We start from the raw sequence: 20,600 nt of genomic DNA on the forward strand, positions 1-20,600 counted from the left end.
AATTCTTACCGTGCATCCGTGCTGAGATGCAAAGATAAAATAAGACAGTTACACTTCCTCAAGAAGTTCACAATTTGTGGGGTAGGCAAACCTGTAGGAGAATAATTGCCAAACAGTGTGATAAAAATAAGAGAGCTAGGGACTTCCCTGGCGGCCCCGTGGTTAAGACTCCACGCTTCTAGTGCAGGGGGCATGGGTTCCATCCCTGGTTGGGGAACTAAGAAACAGATCCCACATGCCACGTGGTGTGGCCAGAAAAAAAAAAAAAAAGCTAACCATAGGGGACAGAGGTGGCCAGGAGGAGGAATCAAATGATGTAAAAGAGTTGGTCAGAAAAGGCTTCCTGTAGGGGGAGAGGAGCTAGGTCAAGGCAGACCAAGAAGGCGCTAGATATCTCAAAGAGAAGCTTCAGAAGTGAAGTGCCCAGAAGTTTGGGCACTGGCTGGAACATAGAAATGGGTGGGGAAATAGCAGGAAGTAAGCAGGGCAGACCATACAGGATGAAGGATGTGCTGATGATTCTGTGGGCTTTAACCCTGCAGGCTGTGAGGAGTCCAAGGAGAATTGTTTCACTGGCATTTTAAGTAGATCACTCTGGAGTGTGGAGTCTGGACAGCTTAGAAGTAGTAGGTTTTTGTTATAGATTGAGATGTGTGGGGTAGAGGAGAGAGAGACCCTGAAAACATTGTTGACATCGATGGGGAACTCTGAGGAGGAGATGTGGGGATACAGGAGAATGATCAGGTTGAGATATGTTGAAGTTACTGTGGGATTAGCTGGCGGAGACTCTCAGAAGGTGTAAGAACTTGAGTCTAGAACAAAGTAGTAAGGCCAGGACGTCAGGTGTCTCCACAGTGTGAATCGGGAATTCTCCACTCCGATGATGCTGATCTGTTTCTTAGTCTCAGAATATGTCCAATATATCCTGCCCAAAGGAATTTACATATGCCCAGAAAGCCTTCCGGTCTCTTCCCTGTTTACCTAAATCCTGCCTCACTTTTCCACCCCTGGCCACCCTCACAAAAAACTCCTTTAAAAGTGGATTGTACTATTCATTTAGTGTTTGGCCTGACCGGCTCTGTGGTGGTGACCTCTTTGGGCACGTGCCCAGTCTCCACAGTTAGCACCCGTCAATAAACACTAAGGACTACACTGGTCCATGCTCTGGGCAAAGCCCTGGGGTTACAGCAGTGAGCCAGAGAGACACACAGACCTTGTCCTAGTGGAGCTTACAGCCCAGTAAAGCCTGACGTGGAAGAAAGATTGAATGTGAAGGCATCCAGGCTGCTGAAGAAACAAATGCATAGAGATCTTTTTGTCGGGGGGTCAGGGAAGGCTCCTTGGAGGAAGTGATCTTTTAAGTGGAGCCCTGCATTAGCTAGAAAGAGAGGTGAAGAGGAACATTCTAGGCAGAGGGAATGGTTATGTGTATAGGCAGAATGTGTAGAGGACTGGGAAGAGAGGGAAGAGAGTGTGGTGGGTTTGAATCTTGGATGCCTTGTGTAGCTAGAGTTGGGCAGAGAGGCCATCAAGGGCACCAGATCTTCCAGGACATTGTGCATTGTGGGCCATACTTATTCCCTCATTCAACAACGAAAAAATTTTAAGTCTTTATTGAATTTGTTACCATATTGCTTCTGTTTTATGTTTTGGTTTTTTGGCCCCAGGCATGTGGGATCTTAGCTCCTCGACCAGGGATTGAACCCTCACCCCCTGCACTGGAAGGTGAAGTCTTAACCAATGGACTGCCAGGGAAGTCCCTCAACAAATATTTCTTGACTGTCAGATGTATGCCAGGCACTTTTAGGTGCTGGGATTACTGTAATGAATGAACAGATACGTTGTCTTCTACTTGGGGAGACAGACAATGAACAAGTAAACAAATACAGAAACAAGGAGATGTAGGAGACGGCCTCTCTAGAGAGGGTGGTCAGGGAAGGCCTATTAGGTGACATATGTGCTTAAGTCTGAAGGATGAGAAAAACAAGCTATCTGTAGGGTTGGGGGAATGGCATTTTGGGCAGAGAGAACAAGTGCAAAGGTCCTGTGGTAGGCATGTTTGAGGAACAAAAGACAGATTGCTTGGGTGGATCCTTGTGAGTGATTAGGAAGAGTGGAGTGAGAGAAGAGAGAGGGGAAACAGGGGTTGGGCCTTTTAGGGTCATGGTAAGACAAGGTAAGTTTTAAGTGCAGAGGTCATCAGATTTGTTTTTAAGAGAGAGTTTTGGTTGCTGTATGCAGAATGGACTGTAGGGGGCAAGAGTGCAAGCAGGAAGACCAGTTTTAGGCCTTTGCAGAAGTTGAGCTATGGTTGATGGCCTTGAATAGGATGCGGATGGAAGCAGGTAGACAGATTTGAGAGAGAGACCGGAAGTGGAATGGATGGGTCTAGGTGAGCGAATTTCACTTCCTTTCACTAAGAGATGAAATAGGGAGAGAGGAGTTAAGGCTGATACCCTGGTTTCTAGATTGAATGACCAGATGGTTAGTGATCATCTGGGGTCTTGAGGTACGAGGTGCCTGCAAGATATCCCAGAGGGGACTTCCTAGGTGGTGCAGTGGGTAAGAATCCCTGCCTGCCAATGCAGGGGACGTGGGTTCGATCCCTGCCCCAGGAAGATACCACATGCCGCGGAGCAATTAAGCCAGTGTGCCACAACTATTGAGCCTGCGCTCTAGAGCCCGTGAGCCACAACTACTGAGCCCATGTGCTGCAACTACTGAAGCCCACGCACCTAGAACCCATGCTCTGCAATGAGAGGCCACTGCAATGAGAAGCCCGCGCACCACAAGGGTAGACCCCTCTCACCACAACTAGAGAAAGCCCGTGTGCAGCAACAAAGACACAGCACAGCCAATAAAATAAATTTATAGAAAAAAAAAAAAGATATCCCAAAGGATACACTGAAGTCTGTACTAGTCTGCAACTTGGAAGAGCAGTCTCTATAGAGACCACCTTTTGGAATGGTCACTATGGGTGATAACTGGGGGTTCATAGAGTGACTTGAACACCTAGGATGGAATGAGGGGGAGCTGATGTCAGCAGAGTAGACCAACAAGTCAAGAGACAGACAAGTGGGACTTCCCTGGTGGTCCAGTGGTTAAGATTCCATATTCCCTATACAGGGGGCCTGGGTTCCATCCCTCGTCAGGGAATTAGATCCCACATGCTGCAACTAAGACCCGATGCAGCCAAATATATATTAAAAAAAAAAAAGAGAGACAGACAAGTGTCCACTGGGTGTAACTGAACATGTTGGTGACCTCAGCAAGTCACCTCAGGGGAATAGTGAGTGGGAGGTGAGGAAATGGGAGACCATGAAGGGCAAGGAGCTTCAGAAGTTTTGCCAAGAGTAAGAGAAGGGTGTGGGGTGAAGGGAGAGGTCTTAGATGGGCTTGGGTCTTAGCCCTTGGTGGTTCCAGGAACACAGCCAAGGCCCATGGAGGGAAGGCTGTCTTGCGAGTCATCTCAGCCTAGCCCACTTCCCATCAGAGGTATGGGTGAGGCTGAGGGCTCAAGGGGGGAGGGTTATCCCAACTCCCAAAGATAAGCCCTTGCATGACCAGGGTGATCCCCCGACCCTAATGGTTCATCACCTCCATTTTTCAAGGCAGTGCACTCTGGGAGGAAATAATGTATTTGTTTTCCAAATTCTCAGTCCTTAGTGATCTGATGACACAAGGTGAACAAACTGAATTGAGAAAGTGCAAGAACAGTAGCACAAAACAATGTGAAGGTAGGTTGCCTATGGAATCTTCAGGAATGAGGAAGATGGGTCTAGAAAGAAGGGGTTCTGGCTTTAAGGGTCTTTCCACATTGAGCCTATTGGGTCATCCCTGCCACCACTCCCCCTTCATTGAGTGCAGTGATCAGACAGCAGTCAAACCTTTTTTACTTTATTGTACAAAAAAAGGAAAAACAAAACTTCCACAATTGGCCTTAGCTTAGGCAGACACCTCTAAGCCATTCCCTCCCACCTCCCATGATACAAATTCAAGTTGTGGTTGTTGTTGAAACCTACAAAAACACTTCTTAAATATTAGAAAAAAAACAGGGGGGAGGGAGTGGGGGTCCTCCCGCCCCAGCCATCCCATCCCAGTGCCAAAATGCACTCAGAGTGACCTCTTACAGCACTAACACCCCCACCCCCACCGCCTTGTTCGTACTGTAAGAATTTTTCAATTTTTAAAACAGGAAAAAAAAAAGTGCCCCATTCAAAGTTGTTTTTAAATGAAAACACATTCCACTAAAACACAACAGCGCAGAGGCACTCAAACAGGGAAATGGGGTTCTTTGCAGGGGCTCGGGAAGAAATAGAACCTATGAACCCCTGTACCTAATTCCAGAATCAGGACAAAGGAAGGGGAGTGGGAGTGGGGAGTGTCCCTCCCTAGCTCCCCCTACCCCAGCACCATGTCCAAGGCAAAGCAGATTGTCTGCCTTCCTCTGGGAGTGGGACCCACCTTTCCCACCCCACCTCCTAGGCAGAGTTCCCATTCTTCCCCATCCCTTGGTTTTCAGAGGGGAAGGTGGAAAAGCACAAAGCCCCAATTAAATAGGTCACTGACATGATTGTTTAAAAATAAAAAAAAGCCAAAATTTAATTAAAAACAAACAAAAAATTAAACCCACAGAGACAAGGTGGCTTGGCTTATTAAGAGCCTAGGAATCAGGGTACAAAATTTGGGAGATGGCTGGGAAGGTTTAGAAGGACAGCTGCAAAAGCAGCTTTCGCAGACCTCTTCCCCAGCTGTGGGTTTGGGGAGGTGGGATGGGGAAGGGAGCAGACCTGAGAAATCAAAGGAAATGGGGGGGAGGGGAGTAGCTGGGGGATATGTGCAGGGAGGGGTGGGGAAAGCAGGAGGGATGTGTAAATTAAGAGCTTCCAACCCATTTCTTGGAGCCCAGGTTCAGAGCCTAGGGTGGCTAGGTGACCCCTCAGATGAGCTGTAGAGGCCTTTCCCACCAAATCAAAGCTTTAAGGTTCACTCGGTCTGTTCCCCTCCCCACTGTCCTGCTGGATATTGGACACTAGTAGTAGCTCCAGTGGCCCTGGCAGAGGGAAACCAGTATAGGAAGCATCAGAGTGGCTTCAGTACACCCCCCCAAATTGAATCAGAGATCAGGCAAAGCAGAAGATATAGAGAAAGGGGCCACCCCAGCCTATCCCCACCAGGAGCAGTGTCTCCCCAGCCCTCACCAACCCTTTTACCAGCTTCACAGACTGAGGTGGGCTTCCCTTTCTCTCTTACACGCACAAATACACGTGCCTTTGCACACATCCACAGGTGCACCCATGCTATGTACAGGCCACACACGTGCGTGTGCACGCACACATACACATACACACACACACACACGCACACACATACACTTTTCCATACGCATCAAGACCATTTTAAAAAAGTCCTAAACCTACCCCTCTAAACCCTCCCTCTCCCAGAAATGACAACAGAGACGGCAGCCGAGATCGGTAGGAAACGTCTCGTTGACAGCTCAGAGCTTAAAAAAAAAAAATATATACACATATATAAAAAACACTTCTGCCCCCTCCCCTCCGTGAGTGGGTCCAGGCAGCTCCTTCCCGCAGGGGGCAGGGGAGAGGGCTATGGGGCAGCGCCTATTTTCCCATAGGCGCCCGCCCTCCTCTCCCATGTTCCCTGCCTCCAGTTCCAATGTAGGGGTCCAGGCTGCAAGCCCCTCTGGAAAGAAAGGCGTCTTCCCCAAGCTTCCACCCTCCCTTGGGTTGGGCTGCAGGTGTAGGGGGCCTCACTGAACTCTTTGGGACCCCCCCATCCCACTCCCAGGTCCATTGTCCATGCCGGAACCACAAGTGCAGAGTGGGGGTGGGCTGGGCCGGTCCAGTGGTGGCTCAGTCTGATGGTTGTGCTCCCTGGAGGGCCCCCCAGGGCGGATGTCTCTGAGGCCGCAGAGTTCTGGCCTGGGCGCCTCCAGTGCCTCCCCCCACACCGTATTTTGTTAAAAAAAAAAAAAAGAAAAAAAAGGAAAAAAGAAAGAAAGAAAGAAAGTGGGGGGAGGCCAAGGGGCAGGGGACAGAACATGGGGGAGAAACAAAGGCGGTCAGTCGGGGAGGGGAGCCCCCAGGCGGGACTGATCCTCAGTTGGAGTCAGAGTCCGAGGAGTCCCCCGAGGAGGAGGAGCTGGAGCTGCTGCCCTCGGACTCGTTGTCCTCGTCCTCGTCGTCGTCCTCGTCGTCGTCCTCGTCCTCATCGTCCTCCTCATTCTGGGAGGCAACGAATATGCAGTTACCAGGCGGCCGTCCTGGCAGGGCCCGCCCTCCCCGCCCACTGTGCCCATCCTCCCACCTCGTCCCCGTCCTCGCTCTCATCCTCGCTGCTGGACTCGGAAGAGTCCCCGCCATCCTCCGAGGAGTCCCCATTCTCGTCGTCCTCCTCCTCCTCCTCCTCGTCCTCCTCCTCTTCATCCTCCTCATCGTCATCCTCAGACTCCTGGGAGGGGTGGAAGCACATCAGCGGTCCCCACCACACCACCCCAGGCACCTCAGACCCCCTCCTGGGAGGGGCTCCTTACCGACTTAGACTGCAGGGTAGTCCGGCTGGACTTGGGGTTCGGGCCTCGCAGCTTGGTCATGCTCTTACGTTTCTGTAGGAGAGGATGGGGACACGGGCAAAGGGAGCAGCCATGAGATCCAGACAACCCCCGCCAAGCCCCCCCCTTATCCCAACACCACCCTGCTCCCAGACTCACATTAGAGATGTACTCTTTATATGCTGCACGGTCCTGGGGAGACAGACTCTGGGGGAGACAGAAAAGGAGGTGAGAGTTGGAACATGACCCCAGCTACTGCTGACTGAGCATGCTGGCCAAGTGCCAGGCAGTGGGCCAAGCACTGACCACCATCCCACCTTCGCCCGTCCCAGTCTCCCCACACCTTGGGTCTCTGCAGAGAATCCCAGGGACCTGAGAACACAGCTCAGTGTTTCTGCTTAAGATGCCCTGAAACCTTTTCTAAGCTATCCTGTCCTAAGACTGTTGGCTTTCGTGTCTGTCCTGTTGCTCTACCCAAATGGAGGCTCCAGAGTCAGGGCCTTCTTCAACTCAGAGAAGTACCCCCATGATGACTTCCACAGCCTAGCTACATCACCCCCTCACCCCAAGCCAAGCCCAGAGCCACTGCCGAGGCAGTCTCGGGCTCACCAAACTTCTGGAATACTTAAATTCTGCTGTTCCCCTGGGTCCTTGGCCATGCTGCCTGGGTGGCTGGTGAGGGCATCAGTGACTCTCCCCACTTTACAGATCTGATTGCTCAGGCAAGGCACAGAAGGGGAGCTCAGAGGCTAGGGGCCGAGCTAGACCTCTAGGAGAGGTCCCCTGGTCCCAGCTGGAGGGAGGAAAAAGTCTGATTTGGATTTTCCTACTCACTAGCTGTGTGACCTTGGGTAAGTTACTTAACCTCTCTGAGCCTTGGTTTCCATATCTTTGACAGTCATCATTACACTAAAGGACTGCGGAGACACGGAATGAAATCATAAATGCGGACCAGCCAGCATGATGCTTCCGTCTTCCTTCCTAGGGTCCGCTGCCCTCTCACCTTGACCCAGAGATCCAGGTGCACCTTGTACTGCTTCTGCTGCTCCTCAGCCTGCTTCTTGTAGTGCTCCTTCTGGCTCTGGGAGATGCGCTGCCAGCGGCTGCCAATCTCCACCATGCGCTCCTTCAGTGGCAGGTGGTTCAGCTGCCCGTTGGACAGCAGCTCCTGGGAGAACTTCTGGTAACCGTTCCTGGGAGGTGGGGGTGTTGTCGGGAAGGTCAGGATACCAACCAAGCAGCCCTCCCGCCCTGAGCCTCCCCACCCCTAGGGTGGACTCCAGCTCCCAGACTCACATGGGAGGCTTCTTGGGTTCTCCCTGGAACTTCATCTTCTTGGAGGAGTTGGCCGCAGCTGGGGGTGCCCGCCTCTCACTCAGCTCTCTCTATGGGGACACCCGGAAAGGTCACCCTCATCCTCCCTCCTGCCCCATGCCAGCAGTCCTTAGCAGACTCTCCTTCTATGTGCCAGGAAGGAGGAGAAACTGAGGCACAGACAGGGAGCGACTTCCTTCCTAACAACTCACGCCTGTGTTAGGTGGGCACTGCCATCTGAAAGCGCTTTCCTGATTGCACTCACATGACTAGTATCACTGCCCTCGTTTCACGGATGCATGACTGAGGCTCAGAGAAGGAAGCTAGGAGACTTACTCAGGGTCACACAACCCAAGCTGGGACTTCTGGCTCCAAGTCCCATGCAGTGAGGAAAGCGGCCCACCCAAGAGGGTGCTCCTGAGTTTTAAGTGGAGGGAGGTGGCCCCAGCTCCATCCTGTCCCACCGTGCTAACCAGGAGCCCCCATCCCACCTCATATCGCTTCTGGTCTTCAGCCGCCTTCTTAATCCACATCAGTTTCTCTTTCTTTTCCATGTTGTTCCAAGTCATCTCCATGGCTTTCAAGGCCTTCTCCCGGTCGTTCTGGGGACAGACAGGGGTGTCAGCTGTGGGAGGGGTCACCAAGGGCTGGAGGGGGTCTGCATGGGTGGTGGCAGAACAATCCCTTTCCTATGAAATTAATAATAAAGCAACTACTTATCCAGAAAAACAAACCCAAAACACCCAAACAAGAAGAACAACAACAAAAGAAAACAACGGGAAAGAAACCAAAACCAAAACCAAAACCAAAACCAAAGCCACCCTTCTCCCACCGCCTGCCACCTTGAAGCGGGCCAGGTAGTCGCCGATGACGCTCTGTTGCCAGATCTCCTCGGCTCTCTTGGGCGACTCGGGCAGCTTGCCGGGCTTCCTCTCTGACTGGGCCTTCAGGGCCGCCTCCCGGGCCTTGTACTTGGCCTGCGGAGGGGAGGCAGAGGCGTCAGCCTTCTGGCCACCCCCAGGGGGCGCGCGCGGCTCATCCAGCCGCTGGAGGCTCTCCCCACCGCCGGCAAGGGTGGGGCGAGCCAAGGCGTGGGCTGGTGCAGATGTCTCCAGCCAGGGGTGCAGGCGGCCCAGCGGCCCCGCTCCCCGGGGAGCCCACAGCCCACAGCGGACAGCTTCCCGCCTTCCGGCTTGCTGGGTTCCCAGCCCCACCGCCTGCGCCCAGGCACTCGTGTGGCTCACACCTCGCGCACACCCGGGGCAGGGTGAGGAAGTGCAGCTAGCCCCCGGGCACAAGCGGCCCCGACTCTGCCCGGCAGCCCCTCTGGCCTGGCAAGCCTGACCTTTTTCTTCTCTGACAGGTCGTTCCACATGCGGGCCAGCAGGCGGGTCAGCTCGCTCTCCGAGAGCTCGGGCCGCTCCTCCTGCAGCTGCCGCCGCTTTTCTTCCGAGAAGATGAACATGGCGGACACGGGCCTCTTGGGCTTCTCTGAGCCGCCCTTGTAGATGTGCAGAGGGTCGGGGTCCACGGGGTGCTCACGGGGAGCCCCGCCTCCCCCCCCCCACCTGTTTGGTCCTGCCCCTCGCCCACCTTGCCCCCTTCCTGGGAGGGCTTCTTGGAGGCGGGGCTGGTGGCCTGCTTCTTGCTGATGTTCAACATCTTCTCCTCCCCCAGGACTCGCTGCTGCTCCTCCTCAGGCAGGCTCTGGTCGGGGAGAAGGGGCAGCACGGGGTCGAACGTCTGGTCCCCAGGCCGCTTCCGGGTTGTCTTCAGGGCCTTGCTCACCAATCCCCCGGCCTCTCTCTGCCCAATGCCCTCTCCAGAGGAACACTCACCTCTAGAAAACGGAGCAGTTCCACCTCGTAGTCTTTCTTTTTCTGAGAAAGGAAGGGGAGTCACGGTCAGTCTGGGGGCGGCCTCACTGGAGCCCCTCCCGTGCTCGGGGGAAAGGACAGTAGCCTTCAGCCCACCATCCAGAGCCTGGCCAGGGCCTAGTCTCCCTCCATAGATGGTAAGCACGAGGCCTGAGACTCTGCCTTGATCAGCCCAGATGCTAAACCTGGTACAACACTGAGTCTGAAGCAAGTGCTCAGGGGTCACACCTCCTGCTTCGAAACCACACGGCTCTCCAGGAGTCCTCCGTCTCCGGGGCCAGCTCCCGCCACGGCTCACCTGGTCGCACTTCTTGTGGTAGGCATCCTTCTCCTTCTGGGAGAGCAGCTTCCACTGCTGGCTGCATAGCACCATGCGCTCTGTGCTGGGCACGTCCTTCATGTTGGCCATCAGCTCTGCGCAGTACAGCGAGTAGCTGTTCCTGTCACAACCGGCAGCAAGGGACGAGCATCCCTGTGAGCGCCCGGGGAGGCCCGGGGCAGCGGCCTTCTCACTCGCAGGGCCCAGCTCCCTAGCTGCCCACGCGCCCGCTCTCCCACCCGCCTCGGGGCGGTGCTCACGGAGGTGGCTTGGTGGGTCGCCCATCGAACTTGTCCTTGAGCTGGCGTTCGGCCTTGGTGAGGGTGGACTTGGTGATGCCCTCCTCACTGATGTTGAGCTCGGGGTGCTTCTGGATATAGTCACGCATAATTTCCTGCAGAGTGAGGTGGGGGGGATGGAGGGCAACGGGGTGTGGGGTTAGCCGGGGCCGGGGGGGTGGGGGAGAGCCGCTGGGGAGGGGAGGCAGGGAGCAAAGCTGGGGGGTGGCCGTGTGTCTGCTGTGTCACACGAGACGTGGTGCCCTGCCCTGCCCTAGCCTGAGATCTCATGGGGGGGGGGGGGCCGGGCGGGGAAGGTAGGGACAGAGGTGAGGGGCCCAGAAGGCCCCTCCCTCAGTGGTGGGATGGTGAGTGACTGCCTCCCGCAGAGTGCGGAGGCCGCAGAGTCAGAGGGCAGAGGCTCGTGAAGAGCCGGACGGGGAGGAGCGCAGCGGAAGCCTAACCTCGTACTCCTTCCGCTGCTCCAGGGCCTTATGAATCCATTTCAGCCTCTTTTTGTCCGAGAGCTGAGACCACTGCTTCCCCAGGGAGTCCTTCACCTCCTTCGTAGTGGCCTGCAAACCAAAAGCCGTCAGACACACACAGGCAGCCAGGGGCAGGGGGGAGGGGAAGGGGAGGGGGACACAGAGGCCCCCGCCCCCTCAGGCCACAGGAGGTCACGAGAGTGTCCCCCACGGGCCAGGAGGGGAAGGCGGAGAGGCGGGGGGGGTCCCGCCTGGGTGCAAGGGGACAGGCTCGCACACGCACACGCACACACTCGCACGCCAGCTGGCCCAGGCCCTGTCCATGCAGCCCACCCCTGGGGAGGGGCCTCCTCTCCTGCTCCCCTGCACCGTGCCCGGCCGACCTGGCGCGGCTCCCCCCTTGCCACCACCGTGCGCCCTCCCCGCCACCCCTTGGCCGGACACTCACATCTGGCCGCACTTTGAGATACACCTTCTTCTCGTGGGTGTACCACAGCTGCTGGGGGGTTTTGGGCTTCTCGGGGATGTCCGACTTCTTGGCATTCTGGATTAGGTCTGGGTGATCCTCCCTAGCCAGGGCGTGGGCAGCAACAGTCAGTGGTGGGAGGGGGATCCTGCCAGGGCAGACCCAAGCTAGCTGCCCCACCCACCAAGGCTCCTCGGCCCCTCCGCTGGGGCCTGGCGGGACAGCGGCTGCCTGCCTGTCCCTGCCCTTGAGCCCGAGCCACTAGGGTCTACGGGTGACCCATCCGTCATGCCTCACGGAGGGCAAGCGCCAGGCTCTGGTCAGTGCTACCCTCTCCTTCTGTACCCAGCTCCCTGCGGCCCTCCTCTGGGCTCCACTGCCTTACCTGAATCGGGCGAGGTTTCGCTCGAACTCCTGTTTCTCCCTCTGGAAGTCCTGAATATATTTCATCTGGGGGGGAGGAGGCGAGGGGGTCATCCACGACCCAAGGCCTGAGCTACAAAACCCGTCACGTCCTCCTCTGCCAGCTATCTTGCCTCCCAGTCGGTGATGTGTACGGAGGATGCCGTGAGCAGGAAAGGGGTGGTGGGCTGCCTTCCAGTGGGTTGGGGAGGGGGGGACTCAACGGTAGCCCAGACCGTGGGAGCTGCAGGGATCTCCCAGAACACATCCGACTTCTATCCCTTCCTTTTAAGAAAAGGAAAGAGTCCCAGGAGGGGGACACGGCATGACCCAGTCACACATGAGTAGTGACAAGGCTGGGACTCCCCACGACACGACCCCTTCGCCACGAAACTCCCAGCGAGGGAGTCAGGAGAAGCTCTGGGCCTTCCCCTGTTGCGCTCTCCTCCTGTGTCTGCAGTGGCTAATACGAATCTGCCCCCTCAAAGCCAGGGGCAGGCTGAGTTCCACGTCCAAGGCACGAGGGGAGATGGCACTGAAGGCACCCAGAGTGAATTCTTGTGACGCAAATCACATCTTAATAGATGTCTCCAGAATCTGGACTTTCTTCCCTCATCCGCTACCTCTGGGTCCCTGGCGATCCTGACACCATCCCCACCCCCTTCCTCTGTCATCCCCACCTTCCCTGCCTCTGAACCCTTCTTCCAGGCTCTTGGCTCCCTGGCTCCTTGCTTGAGCCCTCCCGCCCCCAGCCCAGTCAGTCTCCTCCGCTGCTTGGCTTCCCTTCCTTCTCCTGTACCCGCGTCTAGCAGCCTGGTCCTCCCTTCCCAGCATCCCACCTCCATCCTGGCATCCTTCCTGCCTCTCCACACCCCTCACTCTTTGACTTCCTTTCCAGCCTGTCTCCTTCCCTTCCTCACCCACCCCCTGTCCTGGCTCCCACTCAACGTCCATCTGTCCTTTCTCCCTTTTCTTCCCAGATTCGCAAACGAGTGAGTTAGCACTGGAGGGGACCAGGGGCTCAAGTTGACTGAGTCCAACCCCTGCCTCTCATCAGGCACAAAGAGTGAGGTGACTTCACTTCCCTCTGAGGTTCCCACAGAAAACCGCGAGCAGAGCCCAGCCTCCTCAGCCCCAGTCTCAGCCCTCCTCACACAAAACAGCAGCTTTTAGAGCTGGAAGAGCCACCCAGATCAGGCTCACCCTCCACACCTCAGATCAAGAGCAGGCCCAGAGGACTGAAGTGACTTACCAAAAGGCACATGCACGGCGATTCAGTGGTAGCCAGGAAAACAGGCCCAAGGCCTGTGTCCCCTAGGCCAGCACCCTGTCCACTCTACCACAGAGTTTCTTCTGTCCCTCCCTGGTCCTGAGATCCTCTGCCCCTCCCTCCCACCCCGTGGGAATGTCTGGGTGTTGTGTGTACAGTCAGCTCTGCAATGGCCCCATCGTAGGGGTCAAGAATGGCTCCACCGATTCATACTCCAGCTCGGCTCAGGCAGCAGCTGCAGACAGCTGGATCTACCCAGCCAAGCTGGCTCCTATTTGGGTACAGAACCAAGCCATGTGAGCCCGAAGCCAGGGTGCGCAGACCAGGGAAAGGACTACTCCCAGTGCTGGTGCCCTCCTAAGAGCCGGCTGCCTGCAACTGTCTCCTCTCCCAGCAAATATATACGCTGTCTTATCTCTCCTGCTGCCCCTCGCCCATCTCGTGTGTGTGTGTGTGTGTGTGTGTGTGTGTGTGTGTGTCTCTCTCTCCCCATCCCATCTCACTTGTGTCCCAGCTGCAGGCTCCTCCAATGCTTTGCTGCCTACCTCTGTGAGGGACGGCGTGACCTCGCTGTGCTGACCTTGTCCACCCCTGCCTGGGAGCTGGGGCAGCCTCTGCCCAAGGTTAACTGGCTTAATGGTCTGGGACAGCATGAGGCCACGAGGGATGATGTGTACAAGGAGAAGGAAGCCCACGTAACCGACGGACATGGCAGTGAGAAGAGCACTAGGCAGGGAGCCTGAGCACTAAACCACAGTCCTGGGACACGATACGTTCCTGCGCCCCAGTTCCTTGCCCACAAAGTCGGGATAACGCAGTCTCCCGGGGGTACCTCTAGGAGCATCAAATGAGACCACGTGGGGAAATGTCAGGAGTGAATGGCTGTGTGAGCCTAACAATGAGGACACGTGTGTAAAGGAACACTATGGGTTGCCTGTCTTGGTCAGGGTTACCCCTGGGGCAGTGCCCGGCCTGACAGTGTGTGGGCTGGGTAGAGGGTGATCACGTGTGGCCGCCCAAGGCCCTACTCTGCTCTGCTGACCCACCCACGCCCTGATGCCAGATTCCTCGGTCTAAGCCCTTGCCACCCCTGACAGATGACCTGCACCACACCAGCTGCTCCCAGTCTTTTCCCTCCCTGCACCTTAACCCCCCTCCCCCCCACCTTCTTCTTCTCTGGCAGCTCCTTATATTTCTTGGACAGGATCTTGGTCAGGTCCAGGTTGCTCATCTCGGGGTGGAGTTTTGCATACTTGGCCCGCTTCTCCATGAAGAAGCGGAAATAAGGGGTCAGGGGCTTCTTTGGGAAGTCCGGATGTTTCTGGAAGGAGGGAAAAGGACATGGTCAAGGTGAGATACTGCCCACTCTCTGGACCTCGCCTCTCCGAACCCTCGTGCTCCTCCTCCCAGAAACTCACCTTGAGTTTTTTGCCTTTGTAAGGATTTTTAACATGTTCCTGAGCGTCAAGGATCAATTCTGTCAACGTACGGAACTTTCTCACCTGGAGGAAGAAGGGAAGTGATTGGAAGGGGAAGTTCCGAAGAGGGGAATGCCACCCAGGAACACAGCCTCGTTTCCTAATGGGCCTTCCCTACTTTCCACTAGACTGAAGTTATCAAAGGAGGAAGGCAGGGCCCGACTGTGACACAACTCAGGCAGCCCTGACGCTCAGGCACTGGCCCGGGCTTACTGCAGAGGCCCAGGCAGTCAGTACATAGCACAGGACAGCGAGAAGGCGACCACCTGACCTCGAATGGCTGTCCATGTCAGCACCTCGTTCAATCCCCAGCTCAGGCGACAGATGCTCTAAGACAGTAAGTATTCAAGGCCACACAGCTAGAAAGTGGCAAAACTGAGAAGTCTGGGCCAGTGCTGTCAACCGTGCCACCTCCCAAAATGCACAAGGGCGACCACATGAGCACCTCGCCTGGTCTCTTTCCTTCCTGTTTATACGCTTCTGTTTCATCTCCCCCACCAGGAAGGCTGAGGCAAGGGTATATGTAGATGTGTGTTCAAATGTGTCGGGGTGGGGGGTGGGGGGATCCGTTACCTCGTTAGAAATCTCCACCCATTTGAGCTTGCACATGTCTCCAGAAAAGTCTTTAAATGCTACTTTTTCCCAGTCCATATGTGACTCGGTGGTTTTGAACTTGGAGCTGTCATTGGATGGAAGGTTGTTCTTCATGCATTCTAGCAAAGTTAGCATGTCTTCCTGGGACCAGCGGTCTGGGGAAGGGTAAGAAAGACCATCACGCCTGGCTCATGCCAGCACCCACCTGCTCCTCAGTCCAGAAACACTCAACCCTTCCTTCCCAGAGCATTCCAGACCCTGGGTATCTCCCATCTGAAGCCACAGACATGACCTGGCCCGAAGGAAAAGCCTTAGCCATACGGATTAGAGTGGGGACTCCAGTCCAGACAGCATCACTTAGAAAATCAGATTTGGAATAGAATCTGGCTAACTTCAAGGCTATTATCATTTCTAACGTGCCAGCCTGCCATGGGTTACAATTTATTGTAGGGAAGCAGGGGGAAAGGAAGCTACAGTGATTTGGGACCCTGTTGGAAAACAGCTAGCTTATCGGAGAAGGAAGGCAAGCAGGGAGGCAACACATCTAAATGTGAAGCTAAATTCGATCCAAGTTCTAGGTTGCTACCCTAAATGTGCAGAGTGAGAAAAGGGGTGGGCAGTAAGGGGAACCCCTGCCAACGTTTCTCTCCAGCACAGCTGGAAACCAACATTAGAGACATGCGTATTCCACCATCCTCCCCTCCCTATCAAAGAGGACCAAAGGAGAACTTGGGGCAAGTAAAACAATCGTAGAACTATATACGGCAGCTGTGAGGCAAGGCAGGCAGGTGGGCAAAGGCTCCCCGGACCCTGCTCCAGGGAGACCCCCCCCCCCCACCGCCGCCCCTTGAATTCTGAGTTGTCTTCTCAGCCCAACTCCCCATGGAGGCAACAAAACAGAGTCTGGGCTGGCTATTTCCAGCTACTGAAAGGTAGCTCCAGTGAGGCCCCTCTGGAGGGTGGCTATCCTGGAAGGTGAGCTGCGAGGACAGGTATCCAAAGCTAGGAGTCAAAAGGGCTCTTAACTTGTATTTACACCTGGTAACCTGGGCCAGGGTTTCCGCAGACGGGTCACATGAACCCATAATCCTCTCTGCTCTCAACGTCCCACAGGCACTGCCAGATACGCAGATTCATCCCACCCCCTGCCACCCTACACACTGGATCCCCACTGGGTGGGGTATGGTGTAATTAAGTATCTTTGAGGCCTCAAGCCATCAAAACACCTTTTCTCTACAACCTGCCTCACCAAAAACTTTGTTCTCTTAATAACAAAAAAAGCTGAAAAGCCTTCCCAATCCCTCTCATCTCCCCATTCCCCCGTATTCCTCATCTGTCCACCCCGTCCAGGGCACTGTCGAAGACACACTCGAGTGGACTGGGAACGCCAGAAAAAAGACTTGCACAGGCCTCCTTCTCCTTCTCCAACGTGGGGGGATGGAGCGTGAAAAATACACTTTACAGGTTCCAGGCCAAATAATTTGGGTTTAGCCAAACCCCCAGTGTGAGAGATGTTTGACACTCAAGCTCCTCCCCCCTGTCTCGTTTCAGAAAATGTAGACTGGAGAAAACCTTCAGAAGGGGAGTGGGCCTTGCAGACCTACTTGAGAAAAGAGGATTTAAGTTCAAGGGGCCTGAGTGTCGGGGCTCCTACCTTGGCCTTTGGGGGCGGCCATTTCCAGGTCTGTGGGGCAGTCGGCTTCTCCGTTCATTCTCCAGCCGTCCAGCCACCTCCTCGGTCGTGCTGGCCAGGCAGGCCGGGGTCAAAGCCACCTCACCCTTTAGAAGAGACACCAGGCCCCACTCAGGCGGGCTGAGAGGTGGGGGACTGTCTATCCCTCCCTCCCCCAAAGGGGAGGGGGACCCAGACCCGCACTCTCAGAGACCCAGCCCAGACTCTAGCAGGCTTAATGAGTTGGTGGGGGTGGGAACGCGCTCCTCCTCTACCCCCTAACCCCACCTCCCGCCCCCCAGCCCCTACAGCCCGTCTCCTTGGCGTGCGCCCTCCCCTGCCCACGCGAGAGACTGCTCCCTGCTCCCGCGTGCAGCTAGCGCCCGCCCTCCGCCCTCCTTCCCCCACCCCGGCCAAAAAAAAAAAAAAAACCCAAAACTCCTCCTCTTCTGTGCGCCCCGCCCCGGGGAGGCCCCAGGCTGGAGGGCGGGGGAGGAGGAAGGGCGGGTAAAGGGCGCGCGCGGCCGCGGAAGCGGGCACGCGCCGCAGTCTCCTCCTCCTGCTCCCCCCGGCCGGTTCCCCCCGCCTCCGCAACCCGGCGGGGACCCGGACGCAGCGCAGCCGCCGCCGGCCCCGGAGTGCAGCGGCCGCACCGCCCCCGGGGACCAGATCCGGATTCCCGCCGCCCTCCCCCTCGGGCTCCCGACGCCGTCCCCGCCCGCCTAGGCGGGCCAGCAGCCGGAGAGAAGCGGCCTGGCCTGCCCCCCGCCCCCGAGCCACCCACCCCGGCCAGAGGCGCCGCCACCGCCCAGCCACCCCGACGCGCACGGAGGAGCCCGGCGCAGAGGCGCGACCACGGCGGGAACCGCCGCCTCCTCCCCCGAGCCTGCGGCCCAGCCCCGCCGGCGCCCCCGCCCCGGCCTCCGGGGAGCCGAGCCAAGGAGAGGGCGGGAGGACGGCGGCCGGGAGGCGGGGGAGCAGCGCTCACCGGCCCCGCCGCCCCCTCCGGCGGCCGGAGAGAACTGCGCCTGCCGGCTGGGAGAAGCGCGGGCTCCTCCGCCCGCGGCCGGGGCTCGGCTCGGGCCTCGCTTCCTGCCCTCCCCTCCCCCGGCTCTCGGCGTCCTCTCCAGTGCCCTGGTTCTCGCCCGCCCAGTCCCCTGCCCGGAGGTCGCCCCGGGTTCCCTCCGGGCGTCCACCGCACCCACGGCAGGCTCCCCGCCGCCCGACCCCGGCCCCGACCCCGGCGCGCGTCCTCAGCCGCCTCGGTTACCCGGCGCAGCGCGGCCTCCGGGCTTCCCGCTCCGGCGGCTCCCTCCCCGGCTCTGAGCGGCGGCGCCCTCCCCCGCTCGGCCGGGCACAGCCGCAGCTCCCTCCCGCGGCGGCAGCGGCTCCTCCTCCGGGCGCGGCGGCGGCGGCGGCGCTGGGGCGGCGGCTGCTGCTGCTGCTGTGGCTGCTGCCTGCTGCTCCTCGCGGCGAAAAGCACAAAGCACAGCGCCCTCCGCCTGCAGGCAGCCCGCCCGCCGCCCGCCCGCCGGCCCCGGCCTCAGCTCGCACACCCCCCGCCGCCGCCGCAGCCTCCGCCGCCGGAGCGGGGAGGAGGAGGGAGAAGGGAGGAGGAGGAGCGGGAGGGGGGGCGGGAGAAGCGGGGCAGCGAGCGCGTCCTTCCCCGTAGAGCGCACACCGACCCCCGGGGAGCGAGCGCCAGCCCGCCCGCCTCGCCGGCTCCGCTCCCTCCCACAGCCTGCCCGGGCGGGCTCCGCGGGGGGCAGCTGGGAGGAGGGGCGGGAGCTGGGGGGACCCGGGCGGCCGAGGCGGAGGAAAGGAAGGAGGGGAGGGGGGTGGTGGTGCTGGTGCTGGTGGTGGTGCTGGTGGTGGTGGCGGCGGCGGCGGCGGCTGCTGCCGCCGGGGAGGGGGGGCCGGGGCAGGGAGACACGCAGCCGCCCGGATGGCGGCGGGGCTCGGAGCCGAGGCTGGCGGGCGCCGAGAGCGACCTCGCCAGACCCGCGGGGGAACTAGCAGGCTCGGCCGGCGCGGGAGGGAGGGCGCGAGGCGCGGCCGCAGAGAGGGTGCCCGGAGGGCCCCCCGGCGCCCGGGAGGTTCAGGGGGTGCCTGCAGCCCTGCTCCGGAGCTCTCTCCCCAGTCGTCCCGGGTCCGATTCGGGCTTCCACTCCAGCCCTCACCCGCTCCCCTCTCCCGCCTCCTGGAGCGGGCGATCGGCGCCCACCCTTATCCCCGGAGCGTGGCCACCGGCTTGAGGCGCATGCACGCCGATCGCGGCGCCAGGTTTCGGCGCCTGCCTCGCGGTCGCCTCGCTGCCGAGCAGCACACAGACGAAACTTTAAAAAAACAACAAAAAATTATCCCTACAAAATGTCCTCCTTGCAAATTAAAAAAAAAAAAGTCTCCTTTGCTCCCTAAACCCCGCAGACGGCGAGGGAGCGACGGGCTCCGGCGGAGGAGCCTCCGCGAGCTGGTTCAATCCAGCCCGGCATGGCTCCCCAGGCCTGCCCGGGCGCATGGAGATCGGCGGCGCCGCCGCTCTCAGCAACCCCTCTCCCCCGAAATCGGCGGCGCCGGGGCTCACTTACCGAGCGCGTGAATGGGAGCGCGGGCCAGGGGCACCTTAGGGGTGCGGCGGGTCGAAGAGCCGAGCCGCAGCTCCGCCGCAGCCGACGCCAGGGCAGCAAGTCGCCAGACAAAGCCCGAGATGGCGAAGCGGAGCGACGGCTAATGGCGAGCCCCACGCGCCGCGCTCCGCCCGCCCCGCTCCGCCCGCCCGCCCGCCCGCCTCGGCGCAGCGCAGCGCCGCTCCGAGCGCTCGCCCGTCAGAGCCGCCTCGGCGCCGCCGCCTCCCGGGCCACCCGGGCCTCGCCTGGCCCCTCCGCCTCCTCCGGGCGGCTCAGCCTCACCCCTTCCCTCCCACCGCGCTGGAGGCTGCACGAAATTTTAAAAAAAGAAAAGGAAAAATGCTCTTCTTTTTCTTTTTTTTTTCCTTCGGTAGGGCGGGCGTGTTGAGACTTTCGGGTCTTTTTGCCCCCAGCTCGCACTCACCTGCGGAGCCGCCGGGAGGGCTGGGGGTGGGGGCGCGCGGGGCTGGAGCCGGCGAGCGCGGGTTGAAAGCTAGCCAAGCTCTGCAGCGCCCGACCCGGGCGTATACGCCGCCGCCAGTCCCCGCAGAGAAATCGTCCTCCTACCCCCGCCTCCATCGCTCGGCGCTTCTCTTCCAATCAGCCGATCGCTTGGCGGCTCCTCCATTCTCCGGCCAAGCCCGCTGCCTAGAGCGAGCTCCACTCCTCCATCTGCTCGCTCGGCTCCTCGCTCCCCTGCCGGGGCCGGCGAGGCGACGTGGGGCCGGAGGGGGATTTGCGAGGGAACCTGCCGGCTTCCCGCTCCCATGGCTCCCTCCCCGCTGCCTCCTGCTTCTCTCCTGCGTCTTTCCAACTCTCCCCTGTCGCCACTGGTGTGTGCCTGAGTGTGTGCGCGCTTTTTTTTTTTTTTTTTTTTTTTTTTTTATTGCTCTTTGCTTTTGCAACCCTGGAGCCAAAAGCAGGGTGGGGGGGGGGTGAGAAAGGGGGGGGGGTTACCAAAAAGTAAAAAAAAAAAAAAAAAAAAAGACGCTCTTAGGTTTGCAACACCTTGGAAAACCGAGGGAGTACCCCGCCTCGTCCGATCTCGGTGCCCCGCGAGGGCCTTCCGGGTTTTAGAGCGAGCCTCTCGCTGTTCTCAATGCCCCTCACCTCCTCCGGGCTTAGGGTCCGAGGAGTCCGAACAAATAGTTCTCCTCCTGGGCCGTAGCAAGGGGATGTCAGGGTAAGAGTTGGGGGCATTTCTCAAGAAGCAGCAACCATCCCTCCCACCCCGGCTTCGGTAGCTG

The 20,600-nt window shown here is 58.4% G+C and overlaps 1 protein-coding gene across 7 annotated transcripts; it reads right to left on the minus strand.

Moving 5' to 3' along the window:
• Nucleotides 1–3,881: 3,881 nt before the first annotated feature.
• Nucleotides 3,882–20,199, minus strand: UBTF (upstream binding transcription factor). Of its 7 annotated transcripts, none has more exons than XM_057715175.1 (21): nt 19,778–20,199; nt 16,709–16,833; nt 15,034–15,209; nt 14,401–14,484; nt 14,148–14,303; nt 11,696–11,760; nt 11,293–11,413; nt 10,824–10,934; nt 10,342–10,475; nt 10,061–10,202; nt 9,724–9,765; nt 9,479–9,592; nt 9,231–9,386; nt 8,728–8,862; nt 8,377–8,574; nt 7,868–7,956; nt 7,575–7,764; nt 6,731–6,778; nt 6,554–6,625; nt 6,328–6,471; nt 3,882–6,245 (listed from the first exon to the last, which is right to left on the minus strand). In XM_057715175.1, the coding sequence occupies exons 2-21, from the start codon at nt 16,764–16,766 to the stop codon at nt 6,120–6,122; spliced, it is 2,361 nt and encodes a 786-aa protein (XP_057571158.1). In that variant the 5' UTR covers nt 16,767–16,833; nt 19,778–20,199; the 3' UTR covers nt 3,882–6,119. The 7 variants fall into 7 exon arrangements, with proteins under 7 accessions (XP_057571158.1, XP_057571157.1, XP_057571160.1 ...); XM_057715174.1 differs by lacking the exon at nt 19,778–20,199 and adding an exon at nt 19,315–19,483; XM_057715177.1 differs by lacking the exon at nt 19,778–20,199 and adding an exon at nt 17,997–18,134 and having other exon boundaries at nt 8,377–8,487.
• Between the last annotated feature and the right edge of the window lie 401 nt (nt 20,200–20,600).

The sequence above is a fragment of the Hippopotamus amphibius genome, chromosome 17 (genome assembly GCF_030028045.1).
Source record: "Hippopotamus amphibius kiboko isolate mHipAmp2 chromosome 17, mHipAmp2.hap2, whole genome shotgun sequence".
Classification (NCBI taxonomy): domain Eukaryota; kingdom Metazoa; phylum Chordata; class Mammalia; order Artiodactyla; family Hippopotamidae; genus Hippopotamus; species Hippopotamus amphibius.